This window comes from Aquarana catesbeiana, linkage group LG05 (assembly GCF_042186555.1).
Source record: "Aquarana catesbeiana isolate 2022-GZ linkage group LG05, ASM4218655v1, whole genome shotgun sequence".
Classification (NCBI taxonomy): domain Eukaryota; kingdom Metazoa; phylum Chordata; class Amphibia; order Anura; family Ranidae; genus Aquarana; species Aquarana catesbeiana.
Genome location: NC_133328.1, coordinates 177,398,005 through 177,421,235, shown reverse-complemented (window position 1 = coordinate 177,421,235; position 23,231 = coordinate 177,398,005). Strand labels below are relative to the sequence as shown.

General features: G+C 41.3%; 1 protein-coding gene across 3 annotated transcripts in view; it reads right to left on the bottom strand.

The window, feature by feature from the left end:
- CMBL (carboxymethylenebutenolidase homolog) overlaps positions 1 to 23,231 on the bottom strand; it is a 65,849-nt gene that overhangs the window by 19,792 nt on the left and 22,826 nt on the right. For 2 of the 3 annotated variants that reach the window (XM_073630381.1, XM_073630382.1), the window contains exon 2: positions 5,830 to 6,051. In XM_073630381.1, the coding sequence (XP_073486482.1) occupies positions 5,830 to 6,044 (215 nt within the window). In that variant the 5' untranslated portion in view covers positions 6,045 to 6,051. Of the gene's footprint in view, positions 1 to 5,829; positions 6,052 to 17,267; positions 17,376 to 23,231 lie in introns of those variants that run through there. The other variant, XM_073630380.1, reaches the window with a different exon arrangement.

Sequence of the window (23,231 nt, the reverse complement as noted above, 5' to 3'; positions counted from 1 at the left end):
GTAAACAAAAAACATATGAGATTAGATGATACATTGTATAAATTATTTTTTGCAAGTAATCACAATTTACCCGTGAAAGAGAATAAATATCTCTCTCAGGGGAATAAGTGCCTTCGTCACACTCCCACATAATATGGTTGGGAGAATGAGGAGGGCTAATGGGGGTACACGGATCTTCCGCTTACAGGAGAGAAGTGCTATGTCAAAAGACATCAAAATGATGTTTCATTAATTGGAGTGCAGAATATAGTTTTTGTTGAAATTATTTATTCCAGGGTGGTTGTATATGGTTAGTCTTGCCCTAGGCTAAATAATTCAGTTAGAAAGGTACTGTTAATAACTTTGGTATTGATGAAGATAGTTTGAATTATTTTGGGATTTTAACCCTTTTAGAGTAAACAATTACATATTTTATTCATATGTAATTGTTTAGATATGTTAACTCATAAAATTGAGGTTGTATTGCTTCAGATTAGAATAAACAAAAACATAATTCTAGGAACTAGTTAGGTAATAATATATTTGTTTAAGAAAAGAAAGAAAAAGCTTCCATTACTTCTGGATTATTATATGTAGAAATTGTATCAGCGCATGTATGCCAAGACCTGAAAGCAGCTGAACACCAGGGTCAAACGATCAAATCCCTCTAAGCAAATAAATAAAATAGGTGCAGCGCTAAAAACACAAACCAAAAAAATATTTATAAAATACAATAATCCAGGGATGAAGAAAATAACACTAGGGTAATGTCTCCTATAAATAATGCAGAGCACAGAGAATGTCCAGATATTAAACATGAATCCACCAGGCAAACGTGATATTCACAGCAATGATGTGTGGCTGATAGAAGGACCCTTCACCAAAAACCGGATGGCCTCTCACCTGGTAACCAGGACCCTTCACAGAAGAGTCAAGCGAGCATTCCCATAGGGATCAACAAAGTGAAGATAAAGATCCAATGGCAGGAGACTCCTCCAGATAACCACGTAGCAGGGGGTCAGCATGATTCCTGTGCTGATGTTTTCCAAGCTTCAGGACCATTGGCATCTTTAATTTTAGTCGGACTTCATGAAAGGAACCTTCTAAGCCTTACTTTCCAGCCATCCTCCACAGTCGACATAATCATTTCAATTTGCCATATAAACTCAGATTGAGTGAGAGAGAAGCTGTGAGGGAGTCCTGACCTTCCCGCCAATTTTTCCTGGCAGATGTGAGGGGGCACCCCAAGTTTCTGTCAGTGCCAGGCTGTAGACATCTGAGGGCAGAGCTCATGTCAGTGCCAGGCTGTGGGTTGTAATGGCCGATCACAGGGAATCACACAGCCATGGCTCCTGAGGGCTCAGCTGAGGTAATCACACTGAGAGTGATTACAGGTGATGAATGATAACTCTCAGTGTGATTACCTCAGCTGAGCCCTCAGGAGCCGTGGCTGTGTGATTCCCTGTGATCGGCCATTACAACCCACAGCCTGGCACTGACATGAGCTCTGCCCTCAGATGTCTACAGCCTGGCACTGACAGAAACTTGGGGTGCCCCCTCACATCTGCCAGGAAAAATTGGCGGGAAGGTCAGGACTCCCTCACAGCTTCTCTCTCACTCAATCTGAGTTTATATGGCAAATTGAAATGATTATGTCGACTGTGGAGGATGGCTGGAAAGTAAGGCTTAGAAGGTTCCTTTCATGAAGTCCGACTAAAATTAAAGATGCCAATGGTCCTGAAGCTTGGAAAACATCAGCACAGGAATCACGCTGACCCCCTGCTACGTGGTTATCTGGAGGAGTCTCCTGCCATTGGATCTTTATCTTCACTTTGTTGATCCCTATGGGAATGCTCGCTTGACTCTTCTGTGAAGGGTCCTGGTTACCAGGTGAGAGGCCATCCGGTTTTTGGTGAAGGGTCCTTCTATCAGCCACACATCATTGCTGTGAATATCACGGTTGCCTGGTGGATTCATGTTTAATATCTGGACATTCTCTGTGCTCTGCATTATTTATAGGAGACATTACCCTAGTGTTATTTTCTTCATCCCTGGATTATTGTATTTTATAAATATTTTTTTGGTTTGTGTTTTTGTTTTTAGCGCTGCACCTATTTTATTTATTTACTTCTGGATTATTGAACATATTTGTCCTAAAAAGTAATAAATCTATTGTTATTACCTGCTAATATATAACTGAACATGAATTTCCTTATTTCACTTATATATTCTAAGGCTATATGAATCAGAAGTAATAAGAAATATAACTGGAATGTAACATGATCCCACACAGTGTGTGACTATCAGAATGCAGTTACATTCAGTTATAAATATAGGTTTTTTATAGAGAACCATCTCTTAGTATAATAAATGAAGAGATATCAGGAATTAGGATGTCAGTCCATTGAATCTTCTTGGTCCATGGATGATGTGGCATAATGGCCTCTTTTGTGAGAATGATGATTCCCATTTTGTTCTGAAATTTTCTGGGTGCTGCCTGAAGGTGAAGATGATGCCATTCTTCTGCGTGTGGGAGTGTTGCTGCTTGTGGGTTCTGTCAGATTTAATTTTAAAAGGGTTTGTTGTAGTTCATCTGCTGATCTGCTTCTGTAAATTGTACCTTGGTAGTTAAATCTGACTGAAAAGGGGAAGCCCCATTGATACATAATGTTGTGGCGTTGCAGTTCCATTAGTTGGGGTTTCATGGATCGTCTTTTAGTAATAGTAAGTTGGGATAGGTCAGCAAAAATTTGATAATTGTGTCCTTGAAAATTAAGTTCCTTTTTTTCTCTTGCAGCAATTAGTATTTGTTCTTTCGTTCTGTAATAATGAAATTTTGTGATTATATCACGTGGGGGTCCATCTTTCTTTTTGGCTGTGAGGGCTCTGTGTACTCTGTCCAGTTCTAAACGTTCAACAGGGATATCTGGCTTTAGTTCTTGTAATAGAGCAGTAATAGTAGATTGCAGGTCTGTCACAGTTTCAGGTATTCCCCTTATGCGCAAGTTTGAACGTCTGGCTCTATTTTCGTAATCTTCGAGCTTAGTTTGAAGTATTAAATTCTCTTTTTTTAATTGTTCCAATTCTGTTATATTTTCTTGGGTTGTAATTTCAATTTCATCCATTTTTATTTCTAAGGCTGCGGTGCGGTTTCCCAGCTCTCTTATTTCTTTGGTTAGGCTTTTTGTTATTTGGTCTGAGGTTTGTTTTAAAGCCTTATGAAGCATCTTTTCAAATTGTAATAATATTACTGGGGATACTGAGGAGGCTTGTGGAGAAGTTTGTGAGAGGATTTGTTCTGTATCTGACTCAAATGGAGAGTCTTGCTGTGACATTTTCTGTCTATGAGAGCGCCCTGATGCTGTATCTTGTGAGGTGACTGGAGCTGCTTCAGCTGCAGTGAGTGCCTGTGAGCTCTTTGTGAGGTGATTATTATTTCTGCCACGGTTTCCTCCCAGTACCATATTTCCTGCCCAAACTTTCACAGTTTGTTCCCTGGGGCAAAAAGGTTCAAATGGATACCTTTTGAGCCTGCAGGCTCCACTTTGTCCTTCTCTTCTCTCCTCAGCGGTGTGGAGCTCTAACAATGCATGTCTGCTCCGCTAGGCTCTGCCTCCTGCCCCCCCTCCTCACTCCTTTTAAGAACTACACTCCAGAAAACGTATAACCACCCTTGATCCAGATCTCTTTGCAATGATGATCCCAGAGGAATTACACTCAATAGGGGATAAAAAAGGAAGGCTTCATAGTGCAGTTAAACTTAAAAAAAGGGGGGTTTATTTCACTAAAACTCCACAGCAATTCCAATAAAACTTCACAGCAAGCATTCACAGCAAGCTAGCAAACATAAAAAATCATAAAAACGGGAACAAAAAAACGGATAAAAACTATTGAAAAAATAGCTCAAGGATCAAACCAAGTAGCTGGAAGCAAAAAAAACGTGATGACATCAGAATCAGCTCACGTCATCACATTTTTTTGCTCCCAGCTACTTGGTTTGATCCTTGAGCTATTTTTTCAATAGTTTTTATCCGTTTTTTTGTTCCCGTTTTTATGATTTTTTTATGTTTGCTAGCTTGCTGTGAATGCTTGCTGTGAAGTTTTATTGGAATTGCTGTGGAGTTTTAGTGAAATAAACCCCCCTTTTTTGAAGTTTAACTGCACTATGAAGCCTTCCTTTTTTATCCCCTATTGAGTGTAATTCCTCTGGGATCATCATTGCAAAGAGATCTGGATCAAGGGTGGTTATATGTTTTCCGGAGTGTAGTTCTTAAAAGGAGTGAGGAGTTACCTTTGGTCATTGAGGCTGACTGAAAGCGCATTCCCTGGATTGAAGGACAGGTGGAGACTATCGATGCCGGCAGGCTGATGCAACAGGCTGCCATGATCTCTATAACTTGAGGTCCAACTGATCTGGTAAGCGGCATTAATATCACAAGTTTTTGGCTGCAGGAACATCCTATTCCTATCTCTCCTGAATATTGAGAATTTTCATGCTCACGTTATCATCTATATGGACTTTTGTTCATAATATAGCACTATAGGTTGTTAAATATTTGGAATTTTCATACTCACATCATTACTTACAATGGACTTTGTTAGCATCAGAGCACTATTGTTATAGATTCTTTTGTAACATTTTTGATACATTTTTGTGAAACATTTTTGTGGTGCACATCACTGTTTTCACATGGGCGTTTTTGGGTAGCGTTTTTATTTTTCACCATTTTTCACTGTAATATATCACTGCTGTTTTGTATACAGTTCTATTATTATATGCCATTTAGGTGTCATATGTTCATAATTATTTAGGCTCACTGTATATGAATTAATTTGTGGTTGCGCGCTTATCTTTTTTTTAAGTATATCTTTATTGCCTTGCACTTGATTGGGTATTTTTTGCAAAGTGATTTTTCATCACAATCACTCAGCTAAGCGAAAGTTCTCTTGCAAAGCAAACAGCCTACTTTCCTTAAGTAAATCAACCCCATAGTGTTGCTGCAAGCTGAAAAATCCAACCTTCTCTGTGAGGAGATTGAAGTGTAATGAAGTGTCATAGCTCAGCTCAGCTGGGCCCTGCACCCGAGAGGTAGAGAATACAGACTTTGTGAGCCAGTCACCTACCTCCTGTGTGTTCTGTGGCTGGACTGGTCAGTCACTTTGTGCAAGGAAAAGCAGCTTTGCCATGCCTCTCACTTTGTGCAAACCTAACACTGCTTTATTTTCCAAGACCAGTTTGCCCCCTACTATCTCCATACGCAGCACCTTTTCCTCCACCTTGTCATGTTTTGTGGAAGAATAGGCCTAATTTTGATATGTATTATGAAAATAGGGGGGGGTAATGTAAGTAGATTTTGGTGCAAACTGCATACATACAGCAAAGCAGTGGTATGCTGCATATAAAATCCTTCTGTGAAAAACTCACAGTGAAAATAGTTTAATATAATCTAAGCGAAGGACTCTCTTGCTAATATAAGGATAGTGTTTGCAGTTTCAGCAGCTGTAACTAGCAATGATTTGCATTCACTTCTTTTCAATATGCATATAAAGTATATACCGACAAAAAACACATGTACACGGTGGGGGTTATTTACTAAAGCTGGAGAGTGCAAAATCTCAAAATCTGGTGCAGTTCTGCATAGAAACCAATCTGCTTCCAGGTTGTATTGCCAAAGCTTAATTGAATAAACTGTTCGAATTGCCGATTGGCTACCAAGCACAGCTTCCCCAGATTCTGAATGCTCCAGTTTTAGTAAATCTCCCCCAGTGTGTGTGTTTATGCTTTATGTACGAAGACAGAAAAATATTACCAAAATTAAAAGAATAAAAAGGAATATATTTTTGTCTTACGTGTATCCGTGTTCAGCAAGCAGATCAACAAAATATCTGGTATTAGTTAGTTCCCATCCGTAGACATCTTGTACAACAATTATGGCCTTATCAGTGGTTGTCTTTGGTTTGGTGACATATGCTTTTATGTGCTCAATTTGTACCTCCTCTCCAAGGCCTTTATAATCAAATTGATCTCCTAATTCACAAGGACAAGGTCTTGCTTCGTTCGCCATTGCAAATCTAAAATAACAAACACAAATATTACTTGTTAGACCCCCCCATTGTGTTTTGCTTACTTGTTTTACTACTGTATAGGATATAATCCACATTTGCAATGCTCAATTTTATGAAGTTTATTAAACTGAGATTCAACATTCTTTAATTACAATTAAGGCATTCTGAGCCTAGTGAGATTTGCAGTTCCAGAAAATTTGGAAAATATGCATAGCATTTTACTATTTTAACCCCTTCACTACCTTAGAACGTACTCGTACGTCCTTGCATGGAAAGGGTGATATCTGGGTAATCGCTGTAGCTGCATTTTTTTAGAGCAGGTTGAACAAAATAAAGGTAATCCAACCGGGTTAAGAGCTGCTTGTTTTCCATTTTGAAGGGGGTCTTGCTGATTTAACGAATCGCGCACTGGAACCGTCAGGTGAGTGGTCTGCTTAAATACCCCCCGGACTCCTCCCATAAATTCAGGCCACCATACTGGCCTTCTTATATACTGCAGACATGATATGGGAGATGGTCAGAGACTGCAGACATGATACAGGAGATGGTCAGAGACTGCATACATGATACAGGAGATGCTCAGAGACTGTGGACATGATACAGGAGATGGTCAGAGACTGCGGACATGATAGCAGAGACAGCAGACCTAATACAAGAGATGGGGTCAGAGATTGTGGTCATGATAGAGATGGTCAGAGACTTAGGACACAGCTGAAAGCAGAGGCTTCTCACACAGGCCATGAATGTGTACAATGTTCTGTGTATGTGGGTAGGGGAGGGATGTCAGTAAGGTAAGAGATGGGGCTGCAGAGAGCCCAAATTGCAGAGTAGAAACATACCTCTGCTTGGATGCACTCCAGCATCACACATGTTGCAGTTGAGCTTAAGGCAGGCTGGCATATTCATCTTCACCTCTCCAAGGCTGGCTACGCCCCATCTCTGAGTCCCACACAATCACTGAGAGCCAAGCGCCACCTGACCTCCTTGCATGCTCAATTCATTGAAGAGGAGGAGACGGGGGGGGGGGTTCTCAGAAAGCTCTGCTATTAACCTGTGTGTTACCCTGGCGCCTCTAAGCAATTTCTTGATATGTCATAACTGGAGTATAAAAGAGAAGAGAGGCGCCTCTAAGTGTAGCAATATGGTTACATTTAATGGAGGTACAACATTTAGCAACATATTGCTACATTTAGAGGCGCCACTCTTCTCTTATATACGCTGTAGCTCCTGCTGGATTTTGCTTCTAATCCCCTTGTGGAGGCTTCCATTTGTGGATGGACATGTTATGGTTACACAACCTGGTCAGATTGCTATAATATTTTTATATGTTTTATAAATGGAAGGACCTATGAATAAATGGTTGTGGAGCAAATCATTTGAGTTTACATTATTTCTTATGGGGGAATTCGCTTTGATATACAAGTGCTTTGGATTACAAGCATGTCTCTGGAACGAATTATGCTCGCAATCCAAGGTTTTACTGTATATAGACACACACACTGTATATTGCATAAGTTTATACATATCATGTACACCCACTAACTGTTCCATACATACTGTACTTTTATGTCACATTTATTTTCTTACCCCATACCTCAGCCAAGATTTAAATACGTTTTTTTTAAGATTTATGCAACTTATTGCCTCATGCTATATTTTATAGAAACTGCACCTGACACGGAGAATCTCTGCGTAAACCATTTTAACTGATTTTGCATATTCCAAATCTTATAAGGTTGTTTCTATTGAAATTTGTGTAACAATACCGGTCTGTGCTGTATTGACTGAATTGTATATGAACTGTATCTTATACTCTTTTAGTGAGGTTTTTTAAGCTTCAATAAGAGTACATTGGGGTAATCATACCTGTTTATGCATATAATTTTATATATATTATTTTTTAACATATTCCAGGAATTTTTAGAGATTCTTTTCGTTTTCTTTACAGTCTTGATTTTAGCCCTGATGAGGGAGGAGTGCCGAGCCTCCTAAACATGTTGAACTATGTTTCAGAATAAAATATTTTATAAACTTGTGTGGTGCTCCCATCTTTTCACATTTTTAAGTATCTCCTCCGAGGATCCAGCAGGGCACCACTGTGGTAATGAGCAACCTCCAGAACTGCATACTACGTATAACGTTACAACAAATCAACCTTGACAGAACTGATTGAGTCACACATTAACTCATATCTTATCATATGGCTTAAACCAGACATCCCAAGTCTCCCACGAGGTGCGGGAGTCTCCCGCATTTCTGCGGTATCTCCCGCACACCCGCAAGCACCTCCCGATCTCTTGAGAATGATCGGTGCGGCGGGGAACAGCTGTGAACACCAATCTCCTTTGTATAGATTTTTAGCTGACAGCCACTTCTCCTTCTCTCCCACCCTTTTAGCTGAGGTTGTCAGCTAAAAAGCTATAAAGGGAGATCAGTGTTCACAGCTGTCCCTCCTGCCGCATCGATCATTCTCAGCTATTTCTTGTGTGCTCCTCTCCCAGCCCCCTCCGTGTCCTTGTCCGCCCCCCCCCTGTTCTCCTCTGCCACTCCTGTCCTCCTCCTCCACCCCCCCTCGTCCCCCGCAGCCGGCTCCCCACCTCTACTGCAGGCTGCGGGGGGGAACAATCAGGAATAGGACACAGTGAGCCCCGGTTCACACAGGGGCGGCACAACTTGCAGGTCGCCTCACCGAGGCGACCTGCACACGACTTCCATGGCGACTTGCAAAACGACTTCTGTATAGAAGTCTATGCAAGTCGCCTCAAGTCAGCCCCAAAGTAGTACAGGAACCTTTTTCTAAGTCGGAGCGACTTGCGTCGCTCCTATTAGAACGGTTCCGTAGTACAGAACGGGAGGCAACTTGTCAGGCGGCTAGGTCGCCTGACAAGTCGCCCCTGTGTGAACCGGCAGTGAGTGCGATCGCTCCTGCGTCCTGTGATAGCTGAGCAGAGTAAACTGTGTTTACTCTGCTCAGTTTATGAATGAACAGGAGCCTCTGTCTCCTGTTCATTTATCTTTAGTGCTGAGAAAGGGACTGGGGAATCTGTGTCCTCAGTCCCTTTGTCTGTCTCAAAGAGGAGATGTCAGGGGTCTGTTTAGACCCCTGACATTTCACCAAAGCCCCCCAAAAAATATCAAAAAATGATTGTAAAAAAAAATTCTAAAAAATGAAAAAGTGTAAAAAAAATAAAATAAAACTACTGATACCACTCTCCCCTGCCCTACCAACACTGTCCACTACCCCAACCCACTCCCCACAAAAAAAATGTGAAAATTTGTTTTAAAACAAATTAAATTGTAAAAAAATACTACTGACACTGTCCTCTGCCACATACCACCCACCCCCCATCCTCTTCCCCAGAAGCACTGTGAAAAAAATATTGAAAAAGCGATTTAAAAAATATTTTTCAGTGGGGGGGGGGGGGTGTGGCTGCGAGCACGAAGCGCCACCTCCCTGAAATGAGTTTGCCACCTCCCTGAAATTAGTTTTTGCAGGTTGGGATGTCTGCTTAAACTGAAGTTTCAGTCAGACCAATCGTGCCTCAAGAAAGGCAACGTTTGGTGCTTGTCTTCTTAGCTAAGATATATTGATCTGAAATGAGCCTGTCATGTATTAAAGTGCCTGTAAAGCCAGACTTCATACACAGTGATAAATACGCTTTTTGTTTTTTTAAGTACTACGTTAAAACACCCTGTGCCGGAAACACATCAAAGAACCACTGCTCTCATACACAACTAGCAGCGTGAGTTCCACACACACACACAAACACACACTGCTCTAATTTATTTATAATTTTTATATAGCACCATCAATTTATGCAGCACTTCACATTTTACATTTTTTAACAGTCCCTGCCCTCATGGAGCTTACAATCTAAGGTCCCTATCTCTCATGCATACATACACATGCAGTACTGGGGCCAATTTGGACAGGAGCCAATTAACCTACCAGCATGTTATTGAAGTGTAGGAGGAAATTTGATCCATGTATAGCCAACTTTAAATCAGAGCAGTGTACACACTGGGTATTTTGGACCTCTGGATTGCCAGGCCACTGCTTTTGAGTCAGAGCAGCAGTCCCACTCTCCAAGTGCTGCGAGCACAGGGTATTTTAACCCTTTCAGCAGCACATCGAAAGATCAGCATGACAAGCATATTTATTACTGTATGTGCATAAACGAAAAACAAAGCTTCTTTAGGTTTCTCAAACCCATGATTTCACTCCAGACTTGCTCCTCTCATCCCACATGGACAGCCTGTCTCCTTTCTCCATCACAAATTAGAAAAAATTGTATGTAATGTATATATCCAGAATGATCCTTCCCTGGGTGATTTATATGGAGGCCAAAGAAACCATTTGTTTGGATGCCATTTTGGGGGGTAAGGTGTGGAGACATTATATCTGGTGAGCAGGCTTAATTTTGCTGGACACTGATTTTCTAATCATTGCAAGCTAAATATCTCAATTCAAGCTTACTTGGACTTTATTCCCAGCTTTGGATGGTTACTTAATGCCTTTATGTATGCTAAAGTTTTAATAAGATTTTACATAACCCTATTTTTGGGGATTACGGCATGCATGAATCATCCCATCTGCACTCCTGTGAGAGATAAGCCTCTCATAGATTTTGGGAAAATGTGCCTAGTCACATGTGTTATTCATGATCAGGCTTGGTTACTATGAGCCTCTTTTGGCCAGATGGGTACACTCTTATACACATATATATATTTTTTCTGTTTAGAGTGCTACATGCTTCTGATGGGCTCCCTATCGGGTCATCTTCTACCCCACAGGCTAGTGGGATATCATTAGATTTGTTCCCCTACCTGCCTTCTTTGTTTCACTGTACTCTGTTGATAGGTGGACTTGACTAAATTTGACGTACACTGAGGGGAAAAAGTATTTGATCCCCTACTGATTTGTTCTGGGCTGATTCCTCACCGTTCTCATGATCACTGAAACTCCATGAGGTGAGATCTTGCATGGAGCCCCAGACCGAGGGAGATTGACAGTTATTTTGTGTTTCTTCTATTTGCGAATAATCGCACCAACTATTATCACCCTCTCACCAAGCTGCTAGGCGATGGTCTTGTAGCCCATTCCAGCCTTGTCCCTGATATTCTTGGACAGCTCTTTGGTCTTGGCCATGGTGGAGAGATTGGAATCTGATTGATTGATTGCTTCTGTGGACAGGTGTCTTTTATACAGGTAACAAGCTGAGATTAGGAGCACTCCCTTTAGGAGAGTGCTCCTAATCTCAGCTCATTACCTGTATAGAAGACACCTGGGAGCCAGAAATCTTGTTGATTGATAGGGGATCAAATACTTATTTCACTCATTAAAATGCAAATCAATTTATAACTTTTTTGAAATGCGTTTTTTTGGATATTTTTGTTGTTATTCTGTCTCTGACTGTTAAAATAACCCTACCATTAAAATTATTGACTGATTATTTCTTTGTCAGTGGGCAAACGTACAAAATCAGCAGGGGATCAAATACTTTTTTTCCCTTTACTGTACGTATGAAGAGAATATCCTTTTTGATTCATATATTTCGGTGTATGTAGAGGCGTATGTGCATGTTAGTATGCACATGTGATAGCTTAGGTGTTTCCTTTTTTTTTTTTTTTTTTGTTACTGTTGCCCCATCTTCAAAACGGGGGATAGATTCATTGTTATTAGCTATATTATGATGTAATATTATAGATGCTGTTCTTCAGCTTTATTGTACTTTCTTGTACAATATGTAATATTTATTACATTTTTTTTGTTACCACTGCAATGACCATTTTACCGGGTGGAAATAGGAGGTCCAGAAGAAGCGGGTTATCCCATGAAATGCATTGACCTACATCTAACAGTCTCTAGGGACCCTACAACTCAAGTCCCCATATAATCTATAACCTAAGTGGCGTGGAATTTATATACTTTTTTATATAAAAAATCTTTTACCTTGTAGAAATAAAGATGTATAATTATTTTTAAATGATGTAAATGTTCTGTGTACAATACCATTGGAGATTTACTTAACCACTTCACTACTGGCGTATTGTCAAATGACGTCCACAGATGGGATCTCCCATCCTGGGTGGACGTCATATGACGTCCTGGGCTTCCCAGCCATCTAGGGGGCCGCCGCGTTGCTCGGGACCCGGTGCGTGTGCCTGGCGGCCGCAATGTCTGCCGGGCACCCGCGATTGCCCGTTAACCGGGCCCAACCGTGGATCTGTGTGTGTATGTCCCCGCCCCCTACAGTTAGAATCATTCCCTAGGAAACATATTTAACCCCTTGTGTCCCCCTAGTGGCCTGTCACATTTATACAGTAATCAATGCAATTTTATAGCATTGATCGCTGTATAAATGTGAATGGTCCCAAAAACGTGTCAAAAGTGTCCGATGTGTCCGCCATAATGTCGCAGTCACGAAAAAAAATTGCGATCGCCGCTATTACTAGTAAAAAAAATAAATAAATTATTTTTTTTTTAAAATGCCATAAATCTATCCCGTATTTTATAGAGGCTATAACTTTTGCGCAAACCAATCAATATACGATTTTTTTTACCAAAAATATGTAGAAGAATACGTATCGGCCAAAACTGAGGAAAATTTTTTTTTTTTAAATTGGGATATTTATTATAGCAAAAAGTAAAAAATATTGTGTTTTTTTTCAAAATTGTCGCTCTTCTTTTGTTTATAGCGCAAAAAATAAAAACCGCAGAGGTGATCAAATACCACCAAAAGAAAGCTCTATTTGTGGGGAAAAAAAGACGTCAATTTTGTTTGGTTACAACATAGCATGACCGCGCAATTGTCTTTTAAAGTGCGACAGCGCTGAAAACTAAAAATTGGTCTGGGAAGGAAGGGGGTGAAAATGCCCTGTATTGAACCGGTTAAAGTCCCTCTTCACACATAAAATATTTTGGTTTTGTACTATATTAGGGATGATATCTTCCAATGGGATTATGTATGAGATCACACCACTCCCCTAATCTATTTAATTGTGCCTGTGCAAATGCAGATGCAGGAAAACCTCAATAGCGTGAACCTAGCCTAATGCTTGGTACACACAATGAGATTATTGGACGTATGAGCATCCGTTTTCTTTTTTTTTTTTTGCATGCTAATCTCATACTGAAAATAAAAAGTTTACTAAAGTTACAAAAATTCTAGTACGAAAGAATAAAAATTGATGTAATGTGTTGTAGTGAATTTGTATTGTATTTTCGAATTACAACTGTATTGATTTAACGAAAATCGTATGATTTGGTATTGTAGAAGAAAATTTTTTGTGCTTGTCTGATCAGATAATATCAGATGAACTGTTGTGATTGGCTCTCGAAAGTTATGTACTAATGATCAAATTATTTTACGATCGCTTTGAAAGCAGTATTTTTCGTACGATTTTCTGATTGTTTGTATGTGATTGTTGTGATTGGTCCTCATGCTGCTCGGATTGTTGTGTATACTGTGCATTTGATGTGAGCCATCTGAGGACTAGGGATGAGCCGAACACCCCCCTGTTCGGTTCGCACCAGAACATGCGAACAGGAAAAAAGTTCGTTCGAACATGCGAACACCGTTAAAGTCTATGGGACACGAACATGAATAATCAAAAGTGCTAATTTTAAAGGCTTATATGCAAGTTATTGTCATAAAAAGTGTTTGGGGACCTGGGTCCTGCCCCAGGGGACATGGATCAATGCAAAAAAAAGTTTTAAAAACGGCCGTTTTTTCAGGAGCAGTGATTTTAATAATGCTTAAAGTCAAACAATAAAAGTGTAATATCCCTTTAAATTTCGTACCTGGGGGGTGTCTATAGTATGCCTGTAAAGGGGCGCATGTTTCCTGTGTTTAGAACAGTCTGACAGCAAAATTACATTTTGAAGGAAAAAACTCATTTAAAACTACCCGCGGCTATTGCATTGCCGACAATACACATAGAAGTTCATTGATAAAAACGGCATGGGAATTCCCCAAAGGGGAACCCCGAACCAAAATTAAAAAAAAAAAATGACGTGGGAGTCCTCCTAAATTCCATACCAGGCCCTTCAGGTCTGGTATGGATATTAAGGGGAACCCCGGCCAAAATTAAAAAAAAAAAATGACGTGGGGTTCCCCCTAAATTCCATACCAGACCCTTCAGGTCTGGTATGGATTTTAAGGGGAACCCCGCGCCAAAAAAAAAAAACAAAACGGCGTGGGGTCCCCCCAAAAATCCATACCAGACCCTTATCCGAGCACGCAACCTGGCAGGCCGCAGGAAAAGAGGGGGGGACGAGAGTGCGGCCCCCCCTCCCTCCTGAACCGTACCAGGCCACATGTCCTCAACATTGGGAGGGTGCTTTGGGGTAGCCCCCCAAAACACCTTGTCCCCATGTTGATGAGGACAAGGGCCTCATCCCCACAACCCTGGCCGGTGGTTGTGGGGGTCTGCGGGCGGGGGGCTTATCGGAATCTGGAAGCCCCCTTTAACAAGGTGACCCCCAGATCCCGGCCCCCCCCCTGTGTGAAATGGTAAGGGGGTACATAAGTACCCCTACCATTTCACGAAAAAAGTGTCAAAAATGTTAAAAATGACAAGAGACAGTTTTTGACAATTCCTTTATTTAAATGCTTCTTCTTTCTTCTATCTTCCTTCATCTTCTGGTTCTTCTGGCTCTTCTGGTTCTTCTGGTTCTTCCTCCGGCGTTCTCGTCCAGCATCTCCTCCGCGGCGTCTTCTGTCTTCTTCTCCTCGGGCCGCTCCGCACCCATGGCATGGGGGGGAGGCTCCCGCTCTTCTCTTCTTCTCTTCTTCTTTTCTTCTTTTCTTCTCTTCTTCTCTTCTTCTCTTCTTCATTTTCTTCTCCGGGCCGCTCCGCAATCCATGCTGGCATGGAGGGAGGCTCCCGCTGTGTGACGGCGCTCCTCGTCTGACAGTTCTTAAATAACGGGGGGCGGGGCCACCCGGTGACCCCGCCCCCCTGTTATTTAAGAACTGTCAGACGAGGAGCGCCGTCACACAGCGGGAGCCTCCCTCCATGCCAGCATGGATTGCGGAGCGGCCCGGAGAAGAAAATGAAGAAGAGAAGAAGAGAAGAAAAGAAGAAGAGAAGAAGAGAAGAGCGGGAGCCTCCCCCCCATGCCATGGGTGCGGAGCGGCCCGAGGAGAAGAAGACGCCGCGGAGGAGATGCTGGACGAGAACGCCGGAGGAAGAACCAGAAGAGCCAGAAGAGCCAGAAGAGCCAGAAGAACCAGAAGATGAAGGAAGATAGAAGAAGCATTTAAATAAAGGAATTGTCAAAAACTGTCTCTTGTCATTTTTAACATTTTTGACACTTTTTTCGTGAAATGGTAGGGGTACTTATGTACCCCCTTACCATTTCACACAGGGGGGGGGCCGAGATCTGGGGGTCACCTTGTTAAAGGGGGCTTCCAGATTCCGATAAGCCCCCCACCTGCAGACCCCCACAACCACCGGCCAGGGTTGTGGGGATGAGGCCCTTGTCCTCATCAACATGGGGACAAGGTGTTTTGGGGGGCTACCCCAAAGCACCCTCCCAATGTTGAGGGCATGTGGCCTGGTACGGTTCAGGAGGGAGGGGGGGCCGCACTCTCGTCCCCCCCTCTTTTCCTGCGGCCTGCCAGGTTGCGTGCTCGGATAAGGGTCTGGTATGGATTTTTGGGGGGACCCCACGGCGTTTTTTTTTTTTTTTTTTGGCGCGGGGTTCCCCTTAATATCCATACCAGACCTGAAGGGTCTGGTATGGAATTTAGGGGGAACCCCACGTCATTTTTTTTTTTAATTTTGGTTCGGGGTTCCCCTTTGGGGAATTCCCATGCCGTTTTTATCAATAAACTTCTATGTGTATTGTCGGCAATGCAATAGCCGCGGGTAGTTTTAAATGAGTTTTTTCCTTCAAAATGTCATTTTGCTGTCAGACTGTTCTAAACACAGGAAACATGCGCCCCTTTACAGGCACACTATAGACACCCCCCAGGTACGAAATTTAAAGGGATATTACACTTTTATTGATTGACTTTAAGCATTATTAAAATCACTGCTCCTGAAAAAACGGCCGTTTTTAAAACTTTTTTTTGCATTGATCCATGTCCCCTGGGGCAGGACCCAGGTCCCCAAACACTTTTTATGACAATAACTTGCATATTAGCCTTTAAAATTAGCACTTTTGATTTCTCCCATAGACTTTTAAAGGGTGTTCCGCGGCATTCGAATTTGCCGCGAACACCCCAAATTGTTCGCTGTTCGGTGAACTTGCGAACAGCCAATGTTGGAGTCGAACATGAGTTCGACTCGAACTCGAAGCTCATCCCTACTGAGGACCAACTAAGTTTAATCACAGCCATTAACAAACATGCTGGCCATACGAAGGTGATTTCTGCAGTGCTTATAAATAGCATTACAGTAAAAGCACCCACCACTTTGCTCTTCATAAACATACAGCGATAGGGAAGTAGTTATGCTCGGTTGGTATGCCAGTTACTTGTCTTTTACACCTATCGAATAATTATGTCTTCATGATTATGAACTAATCATTCTATACTTTTGTGGCTGCATGTTCTCATTTTTTGCCTTTAGTAATTTCTGCATGAATGACTTATTCATAGTGTAGGGGATCTCTGTATACATGTAGTCATGTTTAACTGGGCATCCCTTTAAGAAGTTCTAAACACCAGGGGCAGGATGATCAGCTGATCAAGTGACTACTGTGACTGGCTGTTACAGTGGTCACATGATCAGGAGCTGGTCCCACTGGGTACCGATAAAAAGAGAGGACCAAGAGTTGTGTGTTACTACTCTGTCTCTGTGCTGGGAGTGTGCAGTGAGCAAGCACTCAGCACAGAAACGTTGTCTGTCCAGCGTCACGTATGTGTGTCGGGTGGGTGTTAAAGCCCACGCTTTTGCTGCTGCATAATTATGTTAGGTGGTCATAAATGGGTTAAGAATAATCATGTAACAATATGCATAATCATATTTCTGCATTCTGACCACAGTAACATACTCTCTAAGGTAATCAGTTCTGGTTAATGTAACCATAAAATTAATCATTACAGCAGTCATTTTTGTGTGTTTATTTTATGTTTAGTACTATATATTTTCCGATGGGCTATTTAATTACACATCACATAGTAAGCCCCATGGTGTGCATAAATGCGTGATACTAATGCTGTACTATAAGTAGAATATATGCATTTTTTAAAAGGATCTCTCTCTCTTACCTTCTCAGTTGGCCCTTCGATGTCCTTTAGTGAAAATATCTGTCTTCTTCTGAGAATGAACCACTGCCTGCTTATTTTTATTAGGCTGAACCCGCCTACAATCTATTCAATAAAGTTACGTTGTAGTTAAAAGGCAAATAAAGCAAGAAAAAAAAAAAGTCAGAATGATAACCAAAACAAATATACTTCAGAAATAGTAAAAAGTAAGCGTGAGTGGATATTGCATGTCAGAATGACTTGACAACTTTTCCCCCAGCTCATATTTTCTTTGCAGTGTCATCGAAATACATGGCTTACACATTAAACTCAAGTGTTGCTTTTACACAGACAAGATTTTCAAGTTTTGGTATGTGTTACATAACTTGAATGATTAGTTTTCGTACTGTTTCCTATCAACATACTTTTACACAATTACCACACTTTTATTTATTAGTTTATCAGAATACCTTGGAGTTATGTTTTTATATATATAAACAAACATTATAATAATGTGCAAAATTCACGGTGTGGTTTTTATATACATAGCAGTGCTCACATTTTTTTTCCTATTATATATACTGTATCTCTGCAACCTAGCCATTAGACTCTTGGGTCTGACATACTTAACCACTTGACCACTGGACACCTAAACCCCCTTCCTAACCTGACCAATTTTCAGCTTTCGTTGCTCTCACATTTTTAATGACAATTACTCAGTCATGCAACACTCTACTTATATGAAATTTTTGTCCTTTTTTTCACACAAATAGAGCTTTCTTTTGGTGGTATTTAATCACCTCCTGGGTTTTTTATTTTTTGCGCTATAATAGAAAAAAGACCGAACATTCTGTAAAAAAAATGCATTTTTCTTAGTTTTCGTTATACAATTTTGCTAATTAGTAATTTTTCTTCATAAATTTTGGCCAAAATTTATACTGCTACATATCTTTGGTAAAAATAACCCAAATAGGCGTATATTATTTGGTCTTTGTGAAAGTTATAACAAGCTATGGTGCCAATCTCTGAAAATTGATCACACCTGATGTACTCACGGCCTAACAAGCCAGGATGTACAAATACCCCCCAAATAACCCCTTTTTGGAAAGTAGACATTCCAAGGTATTTAGTAAGAGGCATGGTAAGTTTTTTGAAGTTGTAATTTTTTTCCCACAATTCTTTGCAAAATCAAGATTTTTTTTCACAAAATTGTTATATTTGCAGGTTATTTCTCACACACAGCATATGCATAGCCCAAATTACGCCCCAAAACACATTCTACTACTCCTCCTGAGTATGACGATACCACATGTCTGAGACTTTTACACATCGTGGCCACATACAGAGGCGCAACATGCAGGGAGCACTGTCAAGGGGTTCTTGGAGCATAACTTACACATATAATTTCTTGACTACCTCTTACACTTTTGAAGGCCCTGGAGCATCAGGACAAAGGAAACTCCCCAAAAATGACCCCATTTTGGAAAGAAAACAACCCAACATATAATCTATGAGGCATAGTGAGTCTTTTGAACATGTCATTTTTTTCTACAAGTTTCTGGAAAATGTGTAAAGAAAATGAAAACGCATTTTTTTTACACAAAGTTGTCCATTTATACAATATTTCTTTATACCAAAAATTACACCCCAAAATAGATTCTCCTACTCCTCCCAAGTACGGCGATACCACATGTGTGAGACTTTTACACAGTCTGTCCACATAGAGAGGCCCAACCTGCAAGGAGCACCATCAGGCGTTCTAGGGGTATAAATGTCAAATCTAATTTGACTACTTATTACACTTTTATGAGGCACTCTAGTGGCATGGATGTGGCATGGATGAGAACTCATGTGGCATGGATGAGCATGAATGGGGTTGGATGAGCCGTGGATGGGGATGGCTGAGTATGGATGGGATGACTGAGCATGAATGAGTATGGCTGGGTATGGCAGGGATAGCTGGGTACAGCTGGGTACAGCTGAGTACGGTTGGGTACGGCTGAGTACGGATGGGATGGCTGGGTACGGCTGAGTATGGATTAAATGGCTGGGTACAGGTGAGTATGGCTGGGTATTGCTGAGTATGGATGGGATGGCTGAACATGGATGAAGGATGAGTATTGCTGAGTATGGATGAGTATTGCTGAGTGTGGATGGCTGGCTGAGTATGGATAGATGGATGAGTATTGCTGAGTATGGATGGATGGCTGAGCATGGATGGATGAGTATTGCTGAGTATTGACGGATGGCTGAGCATGGATGATTATTCCTGAGTACGGATGGCTGGCTGAGTATGGATGGCTTGCTGAGCATGGATGGATGGATGGCTGGCTGGCTGAGCATGGATAGATTAATGGATGGCTGGCTGAGCATGGATAGATGGATGGATGGCTGGCTGAGTATGGATGGATGGATGGCTGGCTGGCTCAGTATGGATGGCTGGCTCAGGATGGATGGATGGCTGGTTGAATGGCTGGAGTGGGCACAAATCAGCGCTGTGGGCACTACACATCCAGCCCACAGCGCTGCAGCAGCATCTGATCTCTCCCTTCTCCCCTCTGTCAGCACTTTACTTTGACGAGCATGCATCTTCTATCATCTTGTAAGTGTTTTTAATCTTATCCTATTAAAGTCATCATTTTAATACATACAATTCATTTTAATACTACACTCAGGTCGGCGCCTCCCCCTCCCTGTTTTTTCCCCTCTGTCAGCGGCCATTTACCGTGAGCCGTGATGCGCTGGATCCGGATGTTCCCGGGTGCACGCCCCAGGGGGCGCGTGGGAGCAAGATTCTGGGAGGACATCAATGTATGCCCTCCCAGAGTTATCGAGCCACGCTGTAGCCGTCATTCGGCTATAGCGCGGTCGTTAAGTAGTTAATGTACTGCCATCGATCTCCCTATAACCATTTTACGATTTATTACTACTGTTGTCAAGCATACCTTCCCTTATTGAGTGACATGTTATTGCCTTAACTTTATCCTTTTCCGCCGTAATGGCCTAAATGTTTATCCTGGAGCCACAAAAAGTTGCAGGGTCCAAATATAGACACTAATTTTATTCCCATATGTGTAAACATACTCCCACCCAAATTTCCCCCAACCTTGCTCGGATTAAGATCCAGCAACAGGGTCTCCTCTTCCCCTTATATTGTCCCCCTGCGGCCACAGCCACCTAATATCCCTATATACTACGTCACCTCGCAGCAGACAATAATATATCATGACGTTATTGTGCGTTCTACTACACTTCACTGCTGACCCTCTCTGAATCCCTTAGATTCACCTCTGGACAGGTTAGCAGGTTCTTCGCTGTCTCCAGAATGTTCTATCCTAACATTTATTCCATTACCATCTTCTCTGCTACACCTCCTACTCCTACCCCTCCCTTAGCTCTCTTCTTCTCTAATTGAGCCTCACTTTTAAGGCCATCAGTTGAGACTGAACCAGCTGATATTAATTTGCACTGACAAGGGGCAGGATTGCTTTCTAATTACTGATAGATTTCAGCTAGTGTCTTGGCTTTCCATGCCTTTTTGCACCTCTCTTCATGTGTTCAATACTTTTTCTCTGTGTCATTCCATTTTATTACAAATAACCTAATTTCTGAACTTATTTGTTTTGGTTTCTTTGTATTATGAATTGCATTGATTGTTACCGACATCTGGTGAAAATTTCATGTCAATAGCACCTTTAGAAATAGATTTACCTGGAAAAATGGTGACGTTCTCAATACTTATTTTACCCGCTGTGTATATATTATATTATATTTATGGTCGAAGCCCTTCAACTGGGATGGATGTGAACCACATAAACACGCCACAATTACTTACAACATGAAATGGACCTGAAGTTTGCCCTGGTCTGCTGGTCGGTATACCAAAAAAGGGGGCATACCTAAGATAAGTAATAGATATTTATGGAGATAAATTAATTGAGAAATGCCCTGAAAAAGGAAATGGGAGGGAGGGTATCGCGCACAGGAACCGAAATAGACCACAGATGAGTGGGCTGCTCAAATACCCCCCGGACTCCCCCCCCATAAATTCAGGCCACCATTCTTGCCTTCTTATTTATGGTCGAAGCCCTTCAACCGGGATGGATGTGAACCACATAAACACGCCACAAGACTTACAACATGGCATGGACCTGAAGTGTGCCCTGGTCTGCTGGTCGGTATCCCAAAAAAGGGTCAAAAACATTCAGGTAGGGGTGAAAGCTCTTTATTGGTTTAATGTTATTTACTGAGCAAGTCTGATAAATGCTTGCGACATTTCTACCTGAGGATTCAGGATGTACCAGGCAAAGCAGGTGGATTTCCACCTGCCTAATCTCTTGATGATATGGTCTGGAACCCCGTGCTGGGATGCGGCCGAGGCTACTCCAATTCGGAAGGTGTGTCCAGAGTACCGACTGAGGTTGAGGCCTTGGTTGCACAGGAGTATCCTGACGTGCTTGATGGACGGGCAGCCACTCAAGGGGTTGGTCAGGAAAGGTAGCAGGGGACTAGACTTCAACTGGCTGGGTAGGAGCGACAGTAGTATCGCTACTGGGCACCAGATGTTGTTTGTCTTGAATAAACGGATGTCGACCCCGGGGCCAGATTGCTGAGTTTTGGATACTGCGAGGTGGAGAATGAAATGGTCTTAGAAGCGAGCCAGGTGATGTCTACACAGTACCTTGCCAGCAGGGCTATTACAGGTAAACTTGCTAGGCCTTAAAAAAACTGTATTCGGCTAGGTAGATAGCCGCTTGAATGACCAAGCTGGGAAGAAAGCCAAACGGAGGAACGAGAGAGGATAGTCGACATGTCTCTGAAGATGGTACTCCTGATGGGCAAGCGTTTGGAGTTGGCTATGGGCTGCTGCTTCTGAATGCCATGAAGGATGGCTCGGATCGCATGGGCTGCGAACAAGGACAGCTTTGCGGGATCCTGTAAGGCCAGGAAGTGTTGGATTCCGGCTAAGTATAGTCTGATGGTGTTGTGTGATAGAGCCAATTGTGTGTGGCAATATGAAATGAAAGCTAGTACGTGCTTAGTGACTGGTGATGTTGCCCCGAAACTTGCAGAAGGCGTTCCAAGCTGGGTGACAATATAAACAAAGAAAGAATTTTCTCCTGCGCTCGTGAAGGCGTTGTTGATATAAAATGGTAGTACTTTCAAAAGGAAAAGATAAATTAAAAGATGATCATGCGAGTCCCGCTGCCTAAACTGACCAGGGGTGGTCCGAAGTAAGCCAAGTGTAAGAAAGAGGTGGAAGGCGCGTGATCTGATGCATTGATCAATGTGTTCTGCAGAACACACTCTTGCCTATGTATATATTCTGTGTATATATTATTATGTGCTGTAGATTTTATATGACAATTTAATATCTTTATAAGTGTTCATATATATATGCATTTTTATATATATGTTTTTTTTATATATAGATATATATCTATATATATATATATATATAGATATATATCTATATATATATATATAGATATATATAGATAGATAGATAGATAGATAGATAGATAGATAGATAGATAGATAGATAGATAGATAGATAGATAGATAGTATTATATATATCTATATATCTATATAGATATAGATATATATATATATGTATTTCATATTTGCACAAGGTCTATTTACACTTGCGCTTCATTTGCAATCATGTACAGCATACCCACTCCAGCAAATAGCAATGTCTTTAATTCTCCCCTAGCAATACCATAAGATAATACGTAGTTTGTGGCTTTTCTTTGGCTTTTTAATGTTTTTTAATAATGTTTTTATAATGGTTTTATAATGCTTTAGCAATCCAATCGCTTCAATACCTAAATATATTTTTTTAAATATTTTTATAATTCAAACATTTCATATTTAATTTCAATTTTATTATTAATATTTTTTACACGTCCCTTGGTCTGTATTGTATGGCATACAATTTCATCACCATTTTATATATAAGCTCTGTATTATATATGCTTTTGGTA